Consider the following 21,933-nt stretch of genomic DNA (forward strand, 5'->3'; position numbering starts at 1 on the left):
TTTACTTTTTCAATAAGCCACACAGTTTCATGTTCTCTTTATATTGACTTTATTAAATATCTTGTTAAAGATGTTATGATTCTGTTAAAGTGCCTACTGAAAATTTGCCAGGGAAACATTCCCTTAGAGAGCTTCACATACAAGAGTTACTTGTCACATTACACACACACAGATTACTTTAAATATGATTTATGCAATTGTGCCATTGACATATGGTCCCTAATAAATACTCTGTTAACATAACTCTTATACTAAAACGCATCCATTTACAATGGAGGAAAGTAAGGTGAACATGTGCAAAGACACTAACAGGTACCTTTGTACAAGATATTCCATTGAGCTCCCATCACACTGAGAATACAAGTAATATGTGTAACAATTAATATACTATATTATAGTAATGCATTAGGATTCAGACAGACGCAATTCTTCGTTCTTCCCAGTCTCAACGAGAGAGTACATTCTCACATCCTTGTGCTTCTCACTAAAATAAAAGACCGGCGCTGCGGCCAGAGGATTATAGAGCTTTCATTCTTAATCTCATCAGAAGGCCAGTCAATCATCTCAAAACATTCGGTCAAAAAGACTGACAATCACAAAAAGAAACACACGTATAGAGATTGCATCGCAGTAAAAGGTCAACAGGTAACGTTTTACAAACACCTAGTCTATAAGAAGTTATACATGAAGGACGATGGATTGCTGCGTTCCCGATTCTCTCTTTGGCTGACGATATCACTTTAAATAAACTTTACTCGGTTCACTGTGTTACAGCGTAACACGCATAAAGATACATGTACAATAAAATACCTGAATCTGCAATCACCTGCGGAAATGCAATAAATATTTTGTCTCATTCCCATATCATCAAATATGAATATATTAACATTGGTTTAAACACAAATGGGCATGATGTGACTGCAGGGAACGGACAACGAGCCAGAGTTTTACAACTTAAAGGTTGTCACAGACCTACGATAGCTTTAAATGGGGATCTTCTACGAGGGAAACTATTGCAGACTGTAGCTCTGTCGGATGGTCCGAAGTCGTGTAACAGCTTGACACTTAACACAACCTGTAACTATGCTGAGCACGTTAGCTTATTTTTAACACAGTGCGAGCCTAAAATACGCCGCTGCGGGGCTTTGGACACCGGGTTCAGGGGAAACAGGTCAGAGTGCTGAGATCAAACATATGTACAGCTGAAAGCACCACCATATTGTGCAGCACATGTATGATACAGCAGAATAACTTGATGATACTTGTAATACTTTGATCTGTTCTTTCCCCCCTTATTTTTCATTAATTTACCACACTCACTCACACACACATTTGCTGTGGCACACACACAAGACATTAAAAGACAAACATTAAAAGACTGCACACACACACACACTCTCTTTCACACACTTGTGCCATTACAAGGCTCAATTGCACACACAGACATTAGAGCACATTTGCTTTTAAAGGAAACTTCTATAGAAAAAAAAAAATAAATTAATATATATAAATATATATATATATATATATATATATATATATATATATATATATATATATATATATATATATATATATATATATATATATATATATATATATATATATATTTTTTTTTTTTTTTTTTCTATAGAAGTACCTATGTGGGCCAGAGCTAGTAAGAAACTCCAGAGGCTCTCTCATTGCTCGTTTCTTTCCAGCGGTGAAAACATTTAGAGTGCTGCAGGCAAAGGCAGACCGGAAAGAAAGAACCTAAAACGTGTCCTATTATTTCTCGGACTGCAGCACTGTGAATGTTTCACTCTGGCGTTCGCTTTTGCAGTAAAATCGATCACAGACTCCGGGAAGGCCCTGGAGCAGCGATGGCTGTGAGGTCTACAGGTCGTGGGCGAGCCTCTCGATCTCATCGATGAGGAAGTCGATGTCAGACTGGGTGACCGAAGGATTGGAGACGACCATTCTGAAGAAGTTTACTTTATTGCCCTGAGGCTGGTAGCCCACCATGGTGGTCCCTGACTCCATCATCATGGCCTTGATCTTTGGCGCCACCTGTTGGAGTGAAAAAGATGACAAAACAGAGCCTTGTATTCCTGAAAGCAATCTAATAATGTGAACATCTTTTATTGGCTGTTTGAAGCTGATCGTGGTGGAACTTATAGTGTGATTATAGTTGTACCCTGTGGAGTTTTTCTCGCCTCTCATCTCCATCTGGCATGCCTCTCAGGCTGGGTGGAATGTACCAGAAGCAAACATTGGTGTGCTGCGGCTGCAGGCAGAAATGAACACGTCAGATACAGATCACGGTGGGTTTTTATTTATTTATTTGCATTTACATACAACAAAATTCTGTTAAACAGCAGTGAATTAACCCTGGTGATTAAAACTGGACATTGGTAAAGGACAAATAAAAAGAGGGAAGCTCACCACTCCGTCAAACACCATCTCATATCCCTCCCTGTTCTTGATCTTGTTGTATAGGTACTGAGACAGATCCAAACACTTGTCAATGTGCTGCTCAAACCCAGTGGTGCCCTGCAGGGGAAAAGAGAAGCCAATAATTACAGTTAAGAACACTCAGTATAGCACTAAATAGCATTGCACTAACAAAGCCATGAAGGTTCTTATTGGCTTGGAGATGCTTTTCTGTCTTTTTTAGCCAGCATGTATGCACCCGTCTGTCCACCCGGCTCACCTTGGCTTTCCACATGAGCCAGAATTTAAAGATGTCCACATGCCGGCCACACTGGATGGCCTTGTCCCCTGTGTCATATGTAACGTCGTATTGTTTGTCTGGTTGGAAGAGGTAGCCAGCGCACATGGAGTTGCAGCCTGCTAGGATTCCCTACAGACAAAGTGCACAAACTGTTAACATTTCCTTTCACAGGTCTCCTGCCCAGGCTGTCATCATTTAGACATGTCAGACTACATGTACCAAGAAAAGCTGATGAGTATGAATGTGCAATATGGATATTCATAGAACTGTATTTTTCATAGGTTATAATGAAGAAAAAAAACCCAAAGTGTAATGGAAATGTTTAAGCTTTTGCTACATGTCTGTGTCAAACTAACCTTACTGAATGAAAGCCTCCATATTGTCTTATTCTGTCTCTGTGTTATCTTTCAGATATACAGCATGTTGATGTACAAGTTATCTTTTATTACACAGTGTTCTAACCGCAGATGGATAACTTGTCTTCATAAATGATTCGATTCTTTTAACTCAAAGAAAAGCATGAAACATGTTTGCTGGTGTGCTGCCTGTACTACTACCCCTTTACAAACATAAACAGAAGTAATTAAGAACATCAATAGCTGTAAAGCTCAATAGCTTTACATATGTATATATATGTGGACCTTATAATGCCAAGTGGCGACCTGCTCCAACGTTTGGATTAAAAAAGTCCCTAAAACTTGTCATCATAAATTTTTAAGGTGAAGTAATAGAAACAAGATACTGTGTGTGTGTGTGTGTGTGTGTGTGTGTGTGTGTGTGTGTGTGTGTGTGTGTGTGTGTGTGTGTGTGTGTGTGTGTATGTGTGTGTGTGTTCCTGTACCTTTTCTCTGACCAGGATTGCTGAACACTGCAGAGGCACACCCATCATCTTGTGTGGGTTCCATGTGACAGAGTTGGCCCTGCAAAACATGTTGTCAGTGCTATCGTTAGCACGCTGAGGTTTCTTTTAAATAACAACACACAGGAGCTTATCAGTTCCCATGTGCTCACCTCTCAATTCCATTAAGCTTATGGCGATGCTTCCTAGACATCAGCAGTCCACCACCCCACGCACCCTAACGAGATAAAACAGTACTGTTAAAGGAGTGGATGACGCACTGAAGCTCCTGCTATCATCACTACTGCAAACTACTCACATCAACATGGAGCCACAAGTTATACTTCTCACAAATGTCAGCAATCTCATTGATGGGGTCAAATGCTCCATACACAGTTGAACCAGCTGTTGCATTCACAAACAATGGCACATAACCCTGCAGATGTAGTACCCAGGATAGATGAAAAGAAATGTGGTTAGAGATAAAAGTACATGGAGATGCAATTATATTAAAAAAATAAAAGGGGAAAAAAAAACCCCTGACCTTCTGTTTAGCGTCGAGGATTTTGGCTTCCAAATCCGCAGGAATGACTCTCCCTCTGAAAACGAGCAGAGCAGCATGGAATCGCTGTGGATCTACATGTTGCACATACAGTATTCATCAGATGATTTCTGCAACGATTACAAACCTCTCATCCGTGCTGAGCAGGATCACGTTGTCAGTGCCGAAGCCCAGCGCAGCTCCAGCCTTCTTTATGGAGTAGTGGCTCTGTGGGGACACATAGCAGACCAAGCTATCCATGAAATACCTTTGAATTCAAAAAGGGGGGATATTTTGAGAGCTCATTGTTGCTTGACATTTTTCCTGCTCTCTGTCAAGTTGTCAAATTCAAAATACAAAAAAACTAAAATAATGAATTAATTGAAACAGCCAGTGCCCTGATTTAAACAGACCTACTGCTTATTCCCTGACTTTGATTAATCTACAGTCAATGAAGTAGCTTATCTGCATTGTTAGATTACCTGAGATGTACAGTGTGTGTGTGTGTGTGTGTGTGTGTGTGTGTGTGTGTGTGTGTGTGTGTGTGTGTGTGTGTGGTCACTTACATGCTCAGATGTGAAAAGGACAAGGCGGGGAGCAGCAGACATGCCCTTGGTCTTCACCTCTGGGAAATACTTGTACCGTGCGATCATCACACTGTACATGTTGGAGATAGCACCCCCTGTTAAGCACACCGCACACACATCAGTACCCTGGACAGCAGCACACAGTCTGTGCAGTGTACATCCACGTGGAATATTTGGACCAAAAGTCATACAGTAATATGAATATTGGCTATACATGGGTAGTGTGATTTACAGACCGACCTGGGGAAAAGAGGCCGTCACCCTCTCCGTTTGGCCAGCCAATCATCTCTCTCATTTTCTTCAGAGTCAGCTGTTCCATCAACACAAACACCGGGGCGATCTCATAGGTGAACCTGACAATCATAACACCGAGTAATGAATGCAGCACATCATTCAGAGACACTGAGCATTCTTATGCACTCGTAAGGCAGAGAGTCCACAGACTCCCCCAAAACACACACAGTGATATTCATTGTGTGTCCATATTATTCATTAGTCCTTCTATAATTCCATCTGCAGAGCACAAAAGTGGAGCTTGTGCTGACTGGGCTAATTAAAAAGTGGCCGATATGAGTCAACCAGCAAACATTCATATTCAAATGCCTCCTAAAATCACTCAGTGGTTTAATTAAAGCACACAAAGCTCTGATGGATATCTGTCAATGGTGCCGATCTCAGCGGCGACTCTGAATGGGGCTGATGTGATGGCTGAGAGAACTCGCGCGCGTGTGTGTGTGTGTGTGTGTGTGTGTGACAGAAGGACAGGGAGAGGGAGTGCTTTAAAGAGATGACAGCCAACAGAGATAACAGCCTCTGTTGGCCCCAGAATATAGAAAAAATGAGGGAGAGCCTATGCCTATGAATTTCATTATCTTTCAGATATACAGCATGTTGATGTACAAGTTATCTTTTATTACACAGTGTTCTAACCGCAGATGGATAACTTGTCTTCATAAATGATTCGATTCTTTTAACTCAAAGAAAAGCATGAAACATGTTTGCTGGTGTGCTGCCTGTACTACTACCCCTTTACAAACATAAACAGAAGTAATTAAGAACATCAATAGCTGTAAAGCTCAATAGCTTTACATATGTATATATATGTGGACCTTATAATGCCAAGTGGCGACCTGCTCCAACGTTTGGATTAAAAAAGTCCCTAAAACTTGTCATCATAAATTTTTAAGGTGAAGTAATAGAAACAAGATACTGTGTGTGTGTGTGTGTGTGTGTGTGTGTGTGTGTGTGTGTGTGTGTGTGTGTGTGTGTGTGTGACAGAAGGACAGGGAGAGGGAGTGCTTTAAAGAGATAACAGCCAACAGAGATAACAGCCTCTGTTGGCCCCAGAATATAGAAAAAATGAGGGAGAGCCTATGCCTATGAATTTCATTATTTCATTAAAAAGATGAAAGAGAAAAGATTCAAAAACAACAAAAAAAGAAGTAATCTTCACACTCTTGAAATGAGCCAACGCTTTTAAAGCTTGATATGTGCCTGACCTCTCTGTCAGTTAATAAAAGATAAAACGACTGTTATCTCCACGAACAGCCACCAACAAAACTCCTGGAGAAGCTAAAGTGGGTCAAATGTGTCACAGAAAGGAGGCCTGAGCTTTTGCTCTCTTTGCTAAGTGACATTTCACTGCTTCCCACACGCACCCTTAACGCTGATCCCCGTTTACCCCGCTTCTAATGAGGCCAGTTACACAACGCTCCTCCACCTCCATCGCTGTAGCTTCAACCATCACCCAAATTAGAAGCAGCGTTATCTCCACGTTTCTTCGATTCCTCCCTGTCTTTTTCCCCTCCCCTCAAATAGCTATCTGCACAAGGGCTGAGGTTGTTTTTTGTAGTTTGGTAGAAAGGGGGAGGTATAAAGTCTGCGAGCAGAGTGAGATTTAGGGAAACAATGCAATGAAGAGAAGTGTGACAGAGGACAACAAAGGAAGATGAGGGGATGATGCAGGGTGCGCACAGAAAAGCACGCAGCAAAGCAACATCATGAAGCACGCACAACGCAGAGGCTGAGTGACAGAGAACAAAAACAAAGAGACAAAGAGAAATTGAAAAAAAAATATGAAAGATGAAGAAAAATAACCAAGGAGGCATTTTTCTTGTGTAAATATTTCTGCTGATGATTTTTAGCTTTTGTAAATGCGCTGGACTACTCTATGACTTCTGGGCTGTGACTATGATTTGCTACACCCAAGGATAACACTTCACTTTTCAGTCCCTCACTGGCCTCATCTCACCAATTTAGTGTCCTTTGATATAGTGGAATTATGGTTTATATAAAGCAGACTTAATAACCTGGATGTCTCATATTCCTTTCTTCTCAAAACTCATCCCAGCCACAGGACAAAAAAAAGGTACAAAAAACCCCAGTCAACCTTTTTAAAATTCTCCTTCTCTCTGAGTCATTTCACGCTGTAATGGCAATAATGGTGATCATTATCACAATCAGAGCCAATCATTGGTCTTTTCAGGGTGAAAATTACCCCTCAGTCACCTGCCTGTCCCCAGGGACAGCCCCTAAATGCCCTTATTATCATCATCAAGGGCACTCAATGTGTGCGTGTAAGTGTGTTTATGGATGTGTTTGTGTGTGTGTGTTTGCACGTGTGTCTGTATGTGACTAACCCTCTGACCCCCCATCACCACCACACACATTCCTCTCAGCCCCTCAAAGGACCACTGAGTCCGTCTGTACCCACGGGGACAATAGAGCCGGAATGAGCACTCCGTGGGGAGCTGCGGCAGCCAGTTTCCACAATGTAACAGGGTTTTCTGTGCAGCCGGAGGACATTGTGTTTCAGTGTGGGGCCCAGCTGGCCTATCTGCTAACACCAGCTCACAATGAGCCTGTAGTCAATGGACTGGAAACCCTAGCTGCTGTATCTGGGACAGCCAGAGCTGGTGTGTGTGCATGTGTGCGTGTGTCATTATGAAAGCGTGCACAAGCGTGTGTGGGAAGTCAATGGCCCCGTCTCTTGGGGCATTCTTCCAACCAGGAAATGAGATGGGAAAGTTTTTCTAAGAAGGTAGTTTCCTATGCTAATGTTTTAATAGAAATTGGACAAATTAGGTGTCACAGTTTTCTTCTAGCCTTTGCTTTACTGTCCTCAGAAGCAAGTTTGGACAATATTCTTTTAGGTCTAAAGTGCATTGTCTTGTAATTAATGTTTATTCTGGGTGACCTTTTGTGCTGCACTCGTCCTGTTATTTTCTGCAGTTATGTGCCAACCCTTTCACCAAGTCAGACTTATGCAGGTGTGATTTTTGCACTTCACTGGAAGTTCAGTTCAGTTTTCTCCTATCTATGAATGCGGCAAGTCTGAACTGAGACTGAAGTCACGATACAAACATCTGTATTATCATATCATAGTTTCATTGTGATTGCCATATGAAGCTGTTAATGACTAGTTAAAGGAACCCAGTCTGTAAGAAGCTGTAATGTTTAAAGGTTGTTTGGGTAATGGGTGAACTGTAAATATATACAGAAACCATGCAGTTTATATTTTCTTCATGATCTAATAATGACTACATGATCGAGCCTTAGCTTAAAACAATCCTCATTCTTTCGTTATTATCTCCTCTAAAGAAATAAAAAAAACCCTACATAAATAAAGCACTCCTACCAAACCTCAGCTGTTTTTGACAGACCTTAACTGATTTGTGTCTCTCACTAATAAAACAGCTGCAGAATAAGTTGATTAGCTGATTGCCTCTTATTGTATTCTGTAACATTTCCCATTTCCAGCCTCCATTGTGCCATTTTGCAGCTTTTCTTTGTGTTATGTAACAATAGAATTTATTAGCCTTTGACTACTGACTGCTGGACAGACTAAACAGGTTATTTGATAATGACTGCTTTTGTTGTGGATAACTGGGGGTGTTTTTTCCACACACTTCTGATATTTCATACGTAAAAAGTTGAATCATTTCACTACGAATATTTTTGGAAGGTGAAATTATTAATATTTTAAACGTTGCTATTGATACACATCAAAATCTAAGAAAATCACATGAAAGTGACATTGCTATAAATATTAGGCTGATTATTGCTCAGTAAAAAATGTGGATGAACTGACTGTGGTCGTCTGTATGAACCTCTGTGAGTGTGCTTGTGTTTTGCTATAATTTGTCACCTCACTCCAGTAATCGTGTCACAGAGTTGTGGCTTTTCGTTCACAGCATGTCTGCGTCAGGATCTGTGTGCTGAGAGCGTGTGCAACTGATGTGGGGTTCAGGCCTTCTCCACTCAAGCTGGGTGAACATGTAACTGTGACCTGAGATCAATATGCAATCTAACCACCCCCTGGGGCTTGGTGGTGTGTGATATACACACAGTATAGCACTGTGCCAGACTACCATCTGTCAATACAGGGGGAGAAAACACAAACACTTTATATAATCGGCCTCCTTTGACCAGTGGTGGAGTGAGCCCAGGGGTACATCATAAGCACTTCCGCAATGCTAATATATGATGATGACTAGAGGCTATTTCCACTGGCCTACAAACAGGAAATATCAGTTGTCCCCCTGTGAATTGTATAGGTGTTTCCCTTCTATACATAAACTGTGTCAGGCACTCGGTACAGAGAGCGTACTGTGTGACTTACATGTTGGTGTTGGCGGTGGAGGTGAGCCACTCTCCAGCCAGACCAATAATGTCTAGGCCAGAAGATAACTGGTTAAAGAAGCGTGGGTGACCTAAAGGGAGAAAAAAATAATACAAAATAAATATTAAAAAGTTCAATAATGGGTTTAAATTCAGTCATCATTCAGGTTTCATTTTGTATTTCCATGGCCAACCATAATAGCAAAGGGATCTGACAAAGCGCTGCTCAGTGGGCCATAACAGCTGTATGACAAGCATTTAGACTCTCACACACACACACATATACACACAGTGACTGTGTATAGACCTGGAGCCTGTATGCAGTCATGGATACATGTACACTGTGGTTATGGAGGTGCCTGCCTCACATAATAAACAGAGTAATAAAAAGAATTAACAATAAAAATGAAATAACAGCTGTGACAAAAGAAATGAAAGGTGTGTGGTTTCAGCACCGCCGACAGCTCCTCCAGCCCACAAACTAAAAAAACAGCCACAAAATGTTTTGAGAAGAAAGAGAGGGAGAGAAAAAAGTGCTACTGAGTTGTAGACACAGTCAGTGACTGCCTGATATATAAAACCCGGGGGACAGTTTGAGCGTTGTCATTTTTAACAGCTTGAATCAGCCCGTGTTAGGATCCCCTCAGGCGACACATGCTTTAATAAGTCGGGGGGTGGAAAAAAGGGAGGATGTGAAGTGAATTACCAGGGGTACAATACATATGGCAGTCATCTAAATAGGCTGTGTACTCTGCGAGAAATGGCCCATTCTCTAATAGTTTGTGTCACATTCAAAATCCACACACTGAACATGTGTGGATATTAACAGAGATGTAATGTCCTGCTTTATTACTATAATGTGTGTGGCAGTAATAAGGTGCAGGACTACATCTCTCACTGCTGTTTGCTTTCAATGCAAAAAATTAAAAGTTAATTGCATCTTCGCCCACATCACACATACCAATCTCCTCTGCCATCAAAAATAACACACACCTCCATGTGAGTTACCCAAGGACATATACAAAAAAAAAACAAAAAAACAAAACAAATCTTTCCCTGTTGAGGTAGGTTAATGTTTCCTCCACGATGAAGGTCGTCCCAAAGCCCTTACCTGTGCGGACGCCATATTTGAGCGTGTCTCTGCAGTCCACCAGGATCTGCTCCAGGGACTCGGGCTGGTCTGACAGCTCCAGGTTGAAGCCCTCGATCCCCTCCAGGAGCTGGTGAGGGTGGTGGAAATCCAAAACCTTTGTAGACCGGTCGAAAGTCTTCTTGACATAGTTGGTAAGGATGTCAACCACCTCCAGCAAAAACTGCATGGTGGGCTCTTCTCCATTTTTAGCCGGCAGTAGGTCTAAAAGAGGCGTGGGAAAAGTAGGGGAAATGAAGCCATTTGTGATTCTGGGAGCTAATATCTGAGCACGTCAATCGATTAGCTTATCTTTTGTAAAGCTAATGCACTTTGTTTTTGAGTGAAATTCTAAAATTCTCTCCATTTTCCCCGCAGTTTCTCGGGCTACATTTCTGTGCTAGATCGAATAAAGACGGCTCCATAATTGGTCTTAGGTTTTGGCTAGCAGGCTTTAAGTTGTGAAATAGCCATCAAAACACACAAAAGACATTTCTCAGCAGACATTTTAACAGGAAAGAGTAGGCAAACACTTATGTTTAAGATGACATCAAAATAAATTCTGTTCTTTGAAAGGAAAGTATTTTATATTTAATCTAAGAAAAAAATAGTGCTTTGTAATCTATTTATTCCGTCGCGTTGTCTTAATTTACTTTAAAAAAAACTGATACGGACATGAAAATAGCACAAAATCACGCTTGCGCTAAATTAAGGTGTTAAAATCAGCTTTCCCCCCTCACTTTGTAAGTCACATTTCTGCCACCGGAATATCCAAGTATTTTAGTTCTGCAAGGCTTTTATAAAGCCTCGAGTTTAGCCTCCGAAAGCACGGTTTACATCACAATACATACATGAATAACCCAACCACAGTTTGGCCTAATAATTAATTTTCCTGTAAAGCTCACTGTCATTATCAAGCAAAAAGAGGACAAACGCAGAGATGGCAGACAGACAAGTGAAGACGCTCTTCTCTGTTGTATGTCAAGAAAGCCATGTTTAAAACGCCCGAGTTATAATAATAACAATAATAATGTTGGTGTTTTTTAAGGAAGATCTGGGATAGCGGAAGTGTGGTTTCCTCACCTCTCGCGAACAGGTTGGAGAAGTCGGTCTCGGTACGGCGGAAGCGCGCGTCCCTGTCGCTGTTATCGCACGAGAGCAAGTTCTTCTGGCCCGCGAGCCTCCCCTTCTCCTCCAGGCTGTTGTTCTTCTGCAGGAACCCTAAGGTGTTGCACGGCGAAGAGAAGGAGTTATCACCAAACATCTCCATCCCACTCATAAAAAAATAAAAAACAAAAAGAAAAACGGCGAAATTAAAATATAACAGAAAATAAATTTTTAAAAAAAGCAAGAAAGAAAATTGAGATTTTTGTGAAATTTTTTAATCAGCCCATAAACAGCCGGAATACTTCAATCTGAAAAGCTTCTCTGTTGGAGGCCAAATTTATAAGCTAAGTAGGAAAAGGAAGCACCCGTGGGTGCCCGCCTTATCCCGTGACATCACAGCCTCACCCCGTCAGGAAGCGCCCAGCCAGCTTGCCCCTCCCCTATGGGCGCAGACTGATTGCCTCGGTGCTCAGGACAGGCTGCCACACACAGCCAATAAATATACACCCTCCGAAGAGGGGTTAATGAAGGATGCAAAGTGCCCTGAAGCAGCGTGTCTCTACAGGGCCACCGTCAGATTTTATAAGCTTTTCGCATATATGTGCAGAATAATGCGTGGGCCCAATTGCGCGTCAAAAACACGGGGAAGCCACACGCTCTTTGTCGCTTAAATTAAAAATATATTTTCAGTGAAAATGTTCATTGCTCATTAATAAAGCGTATGAATAATTAGTGGCCACTGCGCGGGGTTAAAACGTCATTTAACTAATGAAAATCCGATGATCACTTACTAAAAAACCAAAAACAAACAAAACAATGTCAGACTTTCTCAGACTTGTGCTGCAGCAAAACGGTCAATAATGCGCCTTTTGAATGGGTAGAGCTTTACGTGACACTGAATTCAACTTGCGTGACTGCAAATAAATAAACATCCACACTTTCCATCGTGTGAGCCTCTGAAAGAAGCAGATTCCTTTAAGTGATGGAGAAAATAAACGTCACATCCACCCCCTCCACTGTAACAAAAAAGAAAATAGAAAAAAAAGGGGGGCTATTAGAGACACTGACAGTAAGCCTGAGAAAAGTGACTCAAGAAATAACCGGATGTGATAGGAAAAGCAAATCGTTACGAGTTATTTTAAGGCACGTTCTGCTTTCTGTTTCCAGGCTTGCCCCGGAGATTTTTCTATTGGTGCTGAAATGGGAAAGACAGGGGAGGGTGCAAGGAGGGGCGGGGGGCCTGATCCGGGGCTCTCCTCAGCAGACCTACAGGCTAATGTCCAGTGACCTTTGGAAGATGGAAACGCACACTGACAGTGTGGAGGACGGCCCCGCTCTATCAACCTGTAATGTGGCCTATATTTCTGAGGGCCTCGAAATGAGTAAGATCATAATAAATCGTAAAAGAAAATGTGAACCGGTCAGAAGGAAAAAAAAAGGAAGGAAAGCAGTCATAACGGAATTCAATATCGAGAGCCATGGTATGTCAAAAAATCTTTTAAAAAATGTATTTCTTTATTTCATTTTCTTAAATAACATCTTCAAGATTAAACCATTTTTTTCGTGGCGAAACAAAACTTACCGCAAATCTTCATCCCCAGTTTCCTTGTGCATCCGTGCATCCACGCGTATTCGTTGGCTAAAACAAAATGAACGTTTGAGTTTCTGAGCGTGGAGACCGCGAGCAAATGTGGTGAGGCGGGTGATGGAGCACAGCGTGCACATGGAACAAAAAATAAATAAATGGAAGCGTAAAGGAGCGACTCTTGGCCAGGTGTGCGACTGTGGGGTGTTTGGGTATATTCATATTTTCTGTAAAGAATTGCACGGACTGTTTTGCTTTGTTGAACTCGGATTTAGCCTCCTTACACCCCCTCTGATCACAAGAGGGAGGGGGGGGGGGGGGGGGGGGGGATGAGTCTGCTAACACTTCCGATTTGAGTTCAATCAATAGGGACCGACAGTGACCCGCACGGCAAATCCACGCCGGCTCACACACCCAGCCAAAGGGCGGACTGGAATTAACACCCGTGAAATGAGCTCACGGAGGAGGGCAAAATTAATTGAGTGGATCGCAGTATGTGAGTGGAGCGAGCTGGTAATGTCTCTGGTCTGGAAGTATACAGTAGGCGCTTGAAGCACAAACTTGGAGCGTAGTGCGTCGACGTACACACACACACACACACACACACGCCCATGCATATACACTTAGTGCCACACACATGCACATACAAACCGGAGCGTGGACACGCGTGAGCTGAGATGGAGAAGAAAGCCTCAGGGAACAAGATGCAGAGCGCTCGGCGCAAAAAGTGAGAAGCGACGAGGCGAATGTACCTGATGTAGAACTTGCGAAAACAAAAAAACAAGCATTTAAATTTACTGAAGCAATCTCATTCCGACAAAAAACAGCCCTAGGTGCGGAGGCCGAGGCATAAAAACACACATACACGGACACACACACACAGACGCGCGCGCACGCAAAGCCGCCAGGCGTGAGATGGAGCGTGGCAGAGAGATAATGGCAACATCCAGCAGCAGCAGTACGCGAGCAAACAGACAAAACAAACATCCTAGTTTAAAAGGACATTTTCTTGGTTTAAATTTCCATGAAAGAAAAAGTCTGAAGATTTTTTTATATGTTTATTGGCACTCAAGGGCCACAAATAAAAGATTTCGAAATTTTGTATCCGGTAACGAGGAAGGGAAAATAAAGCATGTATTTGCACACCGGACAAAAGGAGCTGCAGGCTATCCCTGTAACGTTTTTCTGAAAAAACAAAAACTGCAATTATTTCCCTGCTTTGGACTGCAGATGGCTGCTCAAGTGTGCTCTAATGGAGTCAATTTTGTGTATGCGACAAAGGCTCGACGTGATTAATTAACCCACAGGTTAATGCACAGGTTTAGATTTTTCTTTTTCTTTTTTAAAAAGGAAGCGAATAAAAAGCATGCCTAAACTATGAGAATTATTACAGACAATTCTTATATCAAATTTTTTTGCTTTATCAAGACGAAAGGTGCACAGGATCAAATCTTCAAATCTTCATGTTTTTAATTTTGGGTTGAAACTCATATTTTGAATAGAACACGTTTAGGAAAAACGCTCCGAGATCGTTAGAAATGCCAGCGCTTTAATGGCGCATTATTTCTGCCAGGTCCGCCGCTCGGCGCGCACCGCTGGTCCGCCAGACAGCGACAGGCAGCTGTGATGGCTCTGTTTTTAACCGGAATGATTAACGACGGAGCCCACACAGCAAATGGCCCGGCCTGCACTCTCCTTTATCAGACAGGGAAGGAGGGGAGAGAGACAGAGAGGGAGAGAGAGAAGCAGACAGAGGCGCGTGGAGGGTGAACCTGGGTTTAAACCGCTGTGCTGGCGATAGATCGCGCTGCAGAAGTGTCTTTGAGCAAGGCACCGAGTGGCTTTCACCACAGCCCGAGCGCTCTGAAGACTGAAAACCATAAACACAATTTAGCCTCGGGGAGCCGAAGCCAAAGTGTTGTTAACAGGGAGAGGAGTGTGGGGACCTACTTGTGGTCGGAGGTCTTAAATTAGCTGAGTTGGGGTCTTGTTCCCCGCCGGCGGCTCTCGGCTCAGACGTAGCCATCAGTCCTGTGTTACTTTGGTTTCCGGGTGCGGGAATTATTCAGCTGCAAACAAAACGACTCAGTGTTAGGAGAGACTGCGTGTCGGATTTCCGATAACTGCGTGCAGTTTAAACGGCAGGCCGAGATTTTGATCAGAAAACGCTTTTGCTCCGTGAGTCACCAGGAGCGCTTCATTCTCCCTTAAACGGCTGAAGCCGCGCAATTTGGAGTGAGTTGCGCACAACGCGCAACCAAGACGCACATCGCAACACTTTGGGGGATAAAATGGCTGCATGGGTATAGGTTTTATTTAGAGACACTCTTCGGATTGTGTTGCTTTCAGTCAGCTGTTAACTAACCCAGCGCTGCTGCATGACACAGATTTACAGATTTGTTTTTTGTTTTTAAGTTGGGAACTAGCAAAAGAAACATGGCTCGTTCTTGCAGTAAGTTCTTGTGGATCGTTAAAACCAAATCATCGTTTAATTTAAAAAGAAAAAAATGTTTTGTTATATAACAGATGACATTTTAAACGACCAAAACCAAAATATTAAAGAAAGAACAGGTAAGGCCCGCGTTTCCCATCGTATAAAATCACCGAGATGATCAGAAAATCAGAATAAAACGAATGCATTAAAATGATACTTCACAGGCAGCAAATATTGATAAAATGAGGTGACAGTGTCCACATAAATAACCGTTCCCCGTTCATGTGTTGACTCAGTAATCGACATTTCAATTAAGATATGCTTTGAACACCACCCTTACTACAATGTCATCACGAGACAGAGAGGCAGCGAGAGAGGGAGAGAGAGAGAGAGAGAGGCTGAACAACTAATAATTTCGTTTTGTCTCCCGTCTGGGAATGATTTATGTGAGAATTCTATTATTATTATTATTATTATTATTGTTTAATTTATGCTCTGATATTTTGTCCTCCAAAGCTGATCGCACGATATCAGCGGCTGAAAAGTGGAGTGGTTTAAGCATCTTCCCCCCCAACCTCTGTCTCTGAAGAAACAGACACGAAGGGTGCAGCTGGAGAAGAAAAGAAGGGATCTTACCGGCTCACGGGGCGCACAGGTTGTCGAGTCCAGACAAAGTACAACTTAAATGTTACAACTGCCACCCGAAGGCGCGACAAGAAACAGTCCAGTGGTGGCGATGGCGGAATATCAACAGAGCGCACTGATAAAATCCCATCCGGCGGCGCGCAAGTGACCCTTTCTCACTCAAGAATATTTTTATTCGTTATTTATATCTGAGGATCCGGCTGCCCATTGGTCTCTTCACGCAGGCATGAGTCACAGCCTTGCCTCCCACCCTGACGGCTAATGAAGCTTCCCTGAGTGCTACTGACAGCTGCAATCCACTTTAAGGAACCAAACAAGCAAAAGGAAAAATACCGATGACGTTTACCCGCCCCTGTGTGCGTATATGTGTGTGTGGGCGAGCTCTTGTGTCTCCAGGTGTGGGTGGGTGTCACAGGGATGAGGGTGGAGACTTGAATGTAAATTTGGTAAATTGACCTTGGAATGAAACTGCACAGCTGGGCTTTTAAATACCAACAGATACATATTCAGGACATCCGGTCCATCTCCTCATATCTGTTGATTGATTTGGTTTTGGGGACCTGTGGAAGCTGTTAGGTCATTTATTCCAGAATGGACACACGTATTATAAAGCGAGCAGGACAAGCCATCCAGGAGCCATCCATCCATGCAAGCACTGTCTGTAATATTCACCTTCATGAGATGAAAACATTGCCTACATCATAATTTCTGACCTACTCACTGCTTTAACCTCGCCACGGACAATAACGCCGAGACTTCAAAGCATGGCGGGCGCTGGCTTAGTGTCCTTTCTGTCATCCTCACGCCTGCCTCTGGATCCAGTGCACAGACAGGGACCAGCCATTATGTTCATTCAGCCGCTGCAATTTATTCAGCCTTTATCAGGAGCCAATCATATCTTTCTACACTCACAAGTGACATGTGGAGATGCATAAAGATAAACTCAGACTGATGGCATTCAACAAGGAGGCTTAGCTGCTGGGATTTACATCTGCACTAAAACAGGGCACATAAAAGGTCTTCACTGCTTATGAGTTTACATAGGCTAACATTTTATTTGTGCTAATTTAATTGCCGCCATAACAAAAGACTGGAGAGTGGACCAGATGGACTCCAGAATCAGTTCTTTTGTTTGGGTCACGTTACAGCTCTCATCCACAGTGAAAACTGAAAAACAAAACAAGTAAGAAATCATGACTTTGGTCTCTCTTGTTTCATGCACAAATTTGTGAAATTTACATACTCCTTATACCACATCTTTTCCCTGTCATGCAGCATCGCTTATCATCTTCACAGAGAGAGAGCTGATGTTTAAAGAATCCTGAAATCAAAGCCATGGGAGGATTCAGCAAACATGGTGGCAGACGTGCAAACTTCCAGGGGAAAGTGTTTTTTTGTTGAATTTCATGCAATCTGAATGATGATACATAAACATGTTTTTGTATGTCCCGGTGACAGTTTAGATAATGTTTTAACATAACTGCTAGAGTCAGCATCAAAGGGTTGGCCAAGTTGGCTGCAGAGTGTCCAGATTGCTGCTAGGAGACCAATAGTTGGAGACTGCTGATGACACTTTAAGTGATGATCAAACATAACCGCTTAGAAGATTTTTGACTTTTAAATATCTGTTATTATAACAAGAATGAGGAACACGAATGCAGCATTTACATATCATCAGATCTATAGGCCGAAACTCCTCAGCTGCTTCTTTATGTTGAGCAGTTAGCTGCTAACTGTATGTGCTGTGTGTTCCTAGTGTTCAGTTTTAGCATGTCTGGTCATAAAACTGCAGGGTTGTATTTTCCAATGCATTTTTAGCATCAGTTCAAACAGGTTAAGGTATTTTACATTTAATCACATAATGATTCTCAAAATGGATATGACTCTGATCGAGTGGATTCATTTACAGTCTCTTCTGCAGGTCAACGTGCAAATGTTTATCGGATTTATCAGGAAGCGTGTGTGTGGTTTGTCCGTATATTTTCATGGCTGATCTATCAGCGATTTATCAGTTCACATTTTCAGGAAATGAGGGCATCCGCTCAGTCCACATGAGCTCCTTTAATTCCAGGTGAAAATATGAGAGAATATGTAACTGTCACTGTGTCTACACTGAAAAGACTGCAACTGTGGGCAGCAGCAGTGTGCCTTAAAATAAACACAATATATGCTGTACGACCTGCTAGACAGGTCGTACAGCTTTAATAAGGGTAAATATGAGCAGGAGGGCATGGCTTGTGTTTGTAAACATGGTTTTCCTTTTCATAATCATCACCATGATCATCATCATCTGAGGCTGATGAAGAGGAGCAAGATGAGCTATGAGAGGGGTCCTCATCACTTCCAGAATCAATGTCATCATCATCCTCATCACTTTCTTCCTCGTTGCTTTTCTCTGCGTGTTGCTCTGATGGAAAAATCAAACAACACCTTCGATGTTTAGTCTGTAACATGCAGCCTAAAGTGTTTGTACAAAGACAACTGTCACCTTCCAGCAGCTTCTTCTGGATCAATGGGAGGAACTCTGAGGCCTCAGGATTGTCTGGCTCGTAGATGAGAACTGGAGCGAGGAGAGAAGAGGCAGCATTGACTAACTTGATGGTTCGCTGACTTATTCATTGACCGACAGATAGATGTATAGCAGATACGTACTCATGTGACAGAGTTTAACAGCCAGCTGGAAGTATTTGTCCTTCAGAGCTCTGAGGAACTGAAAGATAACATTTTCACTTTAAAGTTAAGCAAAAACATTTCAGACATGCAAAGAAAAAAGCACTCTGTGGACAGAGCATGAAGTGTGGACAAGCTGGACCAGTTGCATTGCTATACCTTCATTAAAAGCTCCACTGGAGCCTTAAGGTCTTCACACTTCACATTCACGTTCTCAGTCTGTTCTTTGTCCTCTTTAGCTTTATACACGAGGAGAGGTTCGGCTGGTGCGTGAGCATTTGTTGGTCCCCCTGACAATCATCACCATAATCACTTTTTAATGTTATTTCTTTTGCCTTCGTGCTTTGCATTTAATCCTGTACCCACCTGTTCCTTTCGAGCCTGAGGACTTTAACATCTCAGTGCCTTTCATTTCCAGCTGCTCCACAGGTGCTCAGCCAATCCTAAAATCACAGGTGATCTGTGTCAGAAATGTACCAGAGGCGTATCTCATTGGTCTGATCACTGGCTGGAAGAATTTCGATACTGTGTGGCTCTAGAGGTGGGCCACACACAAACTCAAAGAGCAGCTCAACATTATAAAACAATATGAATGCAGAGAACAAGTCTAAATAAAAACCAAATGCTGTCTAGAATAAAGGGCAACATTTACATATAGATGCTCAGGGGGTCTGTGTTGGTACTTGTTCGCGTACTGTAGGACAGACTTTGAAAGCAACAGCTTTCAAAGTCTGTCATCTTCACCGGGTGTAAATTCCCTTCACCACGTCCCATAGTTGCAGTCTAATTACTTATTTCATGTGTACTCTGAGAGCAGAAACACCTCTTATCCTGTTCAACTTTACATAAATGAATAATAATGTTTGTTTTTTGTTGCCCAAAACAGGACATATATAGCAGCCTTTGAGAGTCTTGCTGCTTATGGTCTTCTTATAATAACTACCAGATGAGCGTTTTAATGTGATTACTCAGGAACTACCGTTTTTGTCATCTCACAAAATCAAAAAATGAAATACTGATGACAAGCAGAGGAACACGTGAAGCTAACGTTGTCATTAAAATCTTTTCACCATCCGGTTTGCAAGTTACTTTAGCAGAAAGCAACATCCAGGTGAAGACACAACAAAAATACTAATTATAATTATTATACATCTTCTTAATAGGATGTGTAGGGCAGTGAAAAGACAAACTTGAAAAATGTGTGACCCACTTAGAGCAACGAGTGTCCTGCCCAACAACTGCATAGCATGAGCAGCCTGTGAACAACAGGGCTGCAATTCACAGAAACAGCAAACCTGTAGCTAGTAGAAGCAGACCGTCACGGACACCTGCTGTTGCACAAGATGTTTATCTGCTTTAAGTCTGAGGTCCTGTTCTGTGAATTTCTGACTGTTTCTTGCAGTGGAAGTTGACGGTTGTTACTTTAGCTGTCGGAGAAGGAGGTAAACAGCCGTTACTAAGCAACGGCGTAACGCCCACTCGCTGTGGCCTTCATTGTTGCCGGAAATTTGGACATTATATCAGAGACATGCCAAGCAGTTAATGATGATTTGAAATCTATGGAATGAATGAATGAATGGCACTCCAGCAAAGATCTATTAAAAATTCTCTAACATTTAGATGCGTGTTATTTATTCTATTTTGTATAGTTCTTTATTCTAATGTATATAGTATTTCATTCCTTATCTTATCTTATCTTATCTTATCTTATCTTATCTTATCTTATCTTATGGAAGCAATGGTCCTGGGAATTTTTTTGTTTTTTAAAGCAGAAATGAGTGCCCATCACGGTGGTTAGCACTGCTGCCGCACAGCAAGAAGGTCCTGAGTTCAATTCTATCATCAAGCCGGGGTCTTTCTGTGTGGAGTTTGCATGTTCTCCCCGTGTTTGCGTGGGTTTTCTCGGGGTGCTCCGGCTTCCTCCCACCGTCCAAAGACATGCAGCTTGTGGGGTTAGGTTAATTGGATAATCCAAATTACCACTAGGTGTGAATGTGAGTGTGAATGGTTGTCTGTCCCTGTGTGTTAGCCCTGCGACAGACTGGCGACCTGTCCAGGGTGTACCCTGCCTCTCTCCCTAATACAGCTGGGATAGGCTCCAGTGCCCCCCGCGACCCTGAAAAGGAAAAGCGGAAGCGAATGGATGGATGGATGAGTGCCCATAGGTGTTTCATGGTGACTGCTGTCTTGCGAGACTGCTTTGGGGGGAGATGCAGTATATGAAAATATATAAGTTGAACAATAATAATAATAGTGTCTCTTTTTTCTCAGTGAATATAATTTTTAAATATGGGTTTGTAACACTAACAAATCATTTCATGTAAATATTCTTAGCTCACAGACTGCACACACAAATAGTTACATTCCCGAGTGCCTCATTTTTTAGTTGTTACACGTTGTTGTTACCCTTCTGTCTTTTCCCTTACATTAATAAAAAGATTTACGCAGTAAATGAAGTTCTACAAATTCAACAGGATAAAAAAATGAAACACTTGATACTCCGAACAGGTGATTACACACCCTTATGTGTCGACCCCAGTACTCAGCTCACGTCCACAGTGGACAATCTGGTGCATCCCATTATTTTTAAGGGAGCCCAGAGTATGAAGACCAAGCCAACTTATGACTATTATAATAGTTGTTTTGCATATCAGAGAATTTGCTTAATTTCAGTGTATGGAGTCATTAATTCAGTTTAATGTTTTATACTGGTTCATCCAATGCTTGCATGCTATATTCCTATAAAGATTTTCTGCTATTATACCCTCAACTTTACAATTTTGCAAACGTGTAAAATAAAGCAGAGACTAAGAATGCATTTGCATGTTTACAGTTTCTGAGCTCATATATTCAAGGGTTTGAAGGGTTCTCTCACAGCCCTTGAGAGACTGCCTCAGTCCACCCTCCATGTCAGCCATATTTCATTCAATAAGTAGCTGTTACCGCCACATTAACTGCGCACACATCGAAAGAGCTGCCCTCTGTCATGAATGTGTGTGTCGGTGAGTGTGGGAGAAAATGTGAAGATGCAACAAGGTATTGTGTGTGTGCGTGTTTAATAGAT

At 42.2% G+C, this 21,933-nt stretch overlaps 2 protein-coding genes across 4 annotated transcripts; both read right to left on the reverse strand.

The window, feature by feature from the left end:
• Window positions 1–1,606: 1,606 nt before the first annotated feature.
• On the reverse strand, window positions 1,607–16,440 carry LOC309693814 (glutamate decarboxylase 1-like). Of its 2 annotated transcripts, XM_082513378.1 has the most exons (17): window positions 16,191–16,440; window positions 15,071–15,189; window positions 13,118–13,174; window positions 11,512–11,649; window positions 10,411–10,653; window positions 9,301–9,391; window positions 4,920–5,032; window positions 4,659–4,774; window positions 4,241–4,320; window positions 4,096–4,150; window positions 3,871–3,987; window positions 3,725–3,789; window positions 3,555–3,633; window positions 2,693–2,842; window positions 2,425–2,532; window positions 2,177–2,266; window positions 1,607–2,049 (listed from the first exon to the last, which is right to left on the reverse strand). In XM_082513378.1, exons 2-17 carry the CDS (start codon window positions 15,144–15,146, stop codon window positions 1,876–1,878), a joined length of 1,752 nt encoding a protein of 583 aa, XP_082369504.1. In that variant the 5' UTR covers window positions 15,147–15,189; window positions 16,191–16,440; the 3' UTR covers window positions 1,607–1,875. The 2 variants fall into 2 exon arrangements, with proteins under 2 accessions (XP_082369504.1, XP_082369505.1); XM_082513379.1 differs by lacking the exon at window positions 13,118–13,174.
• A 176-nt stretch (window positions 16,441–16,616) lies between these two features.
• On the reverse strand, window positions 16,617–20,332 carry erich2 (glutamate-rich 2). 2 transcript variants are annotated; one of them, XM_082513381.1, is made up of 7 exons: window positions 20,165–20,332; window positions 19,236–19,312; window positions 19,029–19,132; window positions 18,852–18,909; window positions 18,688–18,759; window positions 18,475–18,606; window positions 16,617–17,366 (listed from the first exon to the last, which is right to left on the reverse strand). In XM_082513381.1, exons 2-7 carry the CDS (start codon window positions 19,279–19,281, stop codon window positions 17,245–17,247), a joined length of 534 nt encoding a protein of 177 aa, XP_082369507.1. In that variant the 5' UTR covers window positions 19,282–19,312; window positions 20,165–20,332; the 3' UTR covers window positions 16,617–17,244. The 2 variants fall into 2 exon arrangements, with proteins under 2 accessions (XP_082369507.1, XP_082369506.1); XM_082513380.1 differs by having other exon boundaries at window positions 19,029–19,159.
• Window positions 20,333–21,933: the final 1,601 nt, after the last annotated feature.

This window comes from Aulonocara stuartgranti, assembly GCF_965226115.1.
Source record: "Aulonocara stuartgranti genome assembly, chromosome: 18".
Classification (NCBI taxonomy): Eukaryota; Metazoa; Chordata; class Actinopteri; order Cichliformes; family Cichlidae; genus Aulonocara; species Aulonocara stuartgranti.

Excerpts from the sequence above, each read along its gene's own strand:
- erich2 (XM_082513380.1), bottom strand. The coding sequence starts at position 19,281 with ATGAAAGGCACTGAGATGTTAAAGTCCTCAGGCTCGAAAGGAACAG. Across the intron at positions 18,607-18,687 it reads CCAGAAGAAGCTGCTGGAAG|AGCAACACGCAGAGAAAAGC; the intron begins GTGACAGTTGTC and ends TTTTTCCATCAG. Across the intron at positions 17,367-18,474 it reads CTCAGATGATGATGATCATG|TTTTCACTGTGGATGAGAGC; the intron begins GTGATGATTATG and ends TTTGTTTTTCAG.
- LOC309693814 (XM_082513378.1), bottom strand. The coding sequence starts at position 15,146 with ATGGCTACGTCTGAGCCGAGAGCCGCCGGCGGGGAACAAGACCCCAAC. Across the intron at positions 4,775-4,919 it reads TGACGGCCTCTTTTCCCCAG|GGGGTGCTATCTCCAACATG; the intron begins GTCGGTCTGTAA and ends TGTGCTTAACAG. Across the intron at positions 2,267-2,424 it reads AGATGGTGTTTGACGGAGTG|CCGCAGCACACCAATGTTTG; the intron begins GTGAGCTTCCCT and ends TTCTGCCTGCAG.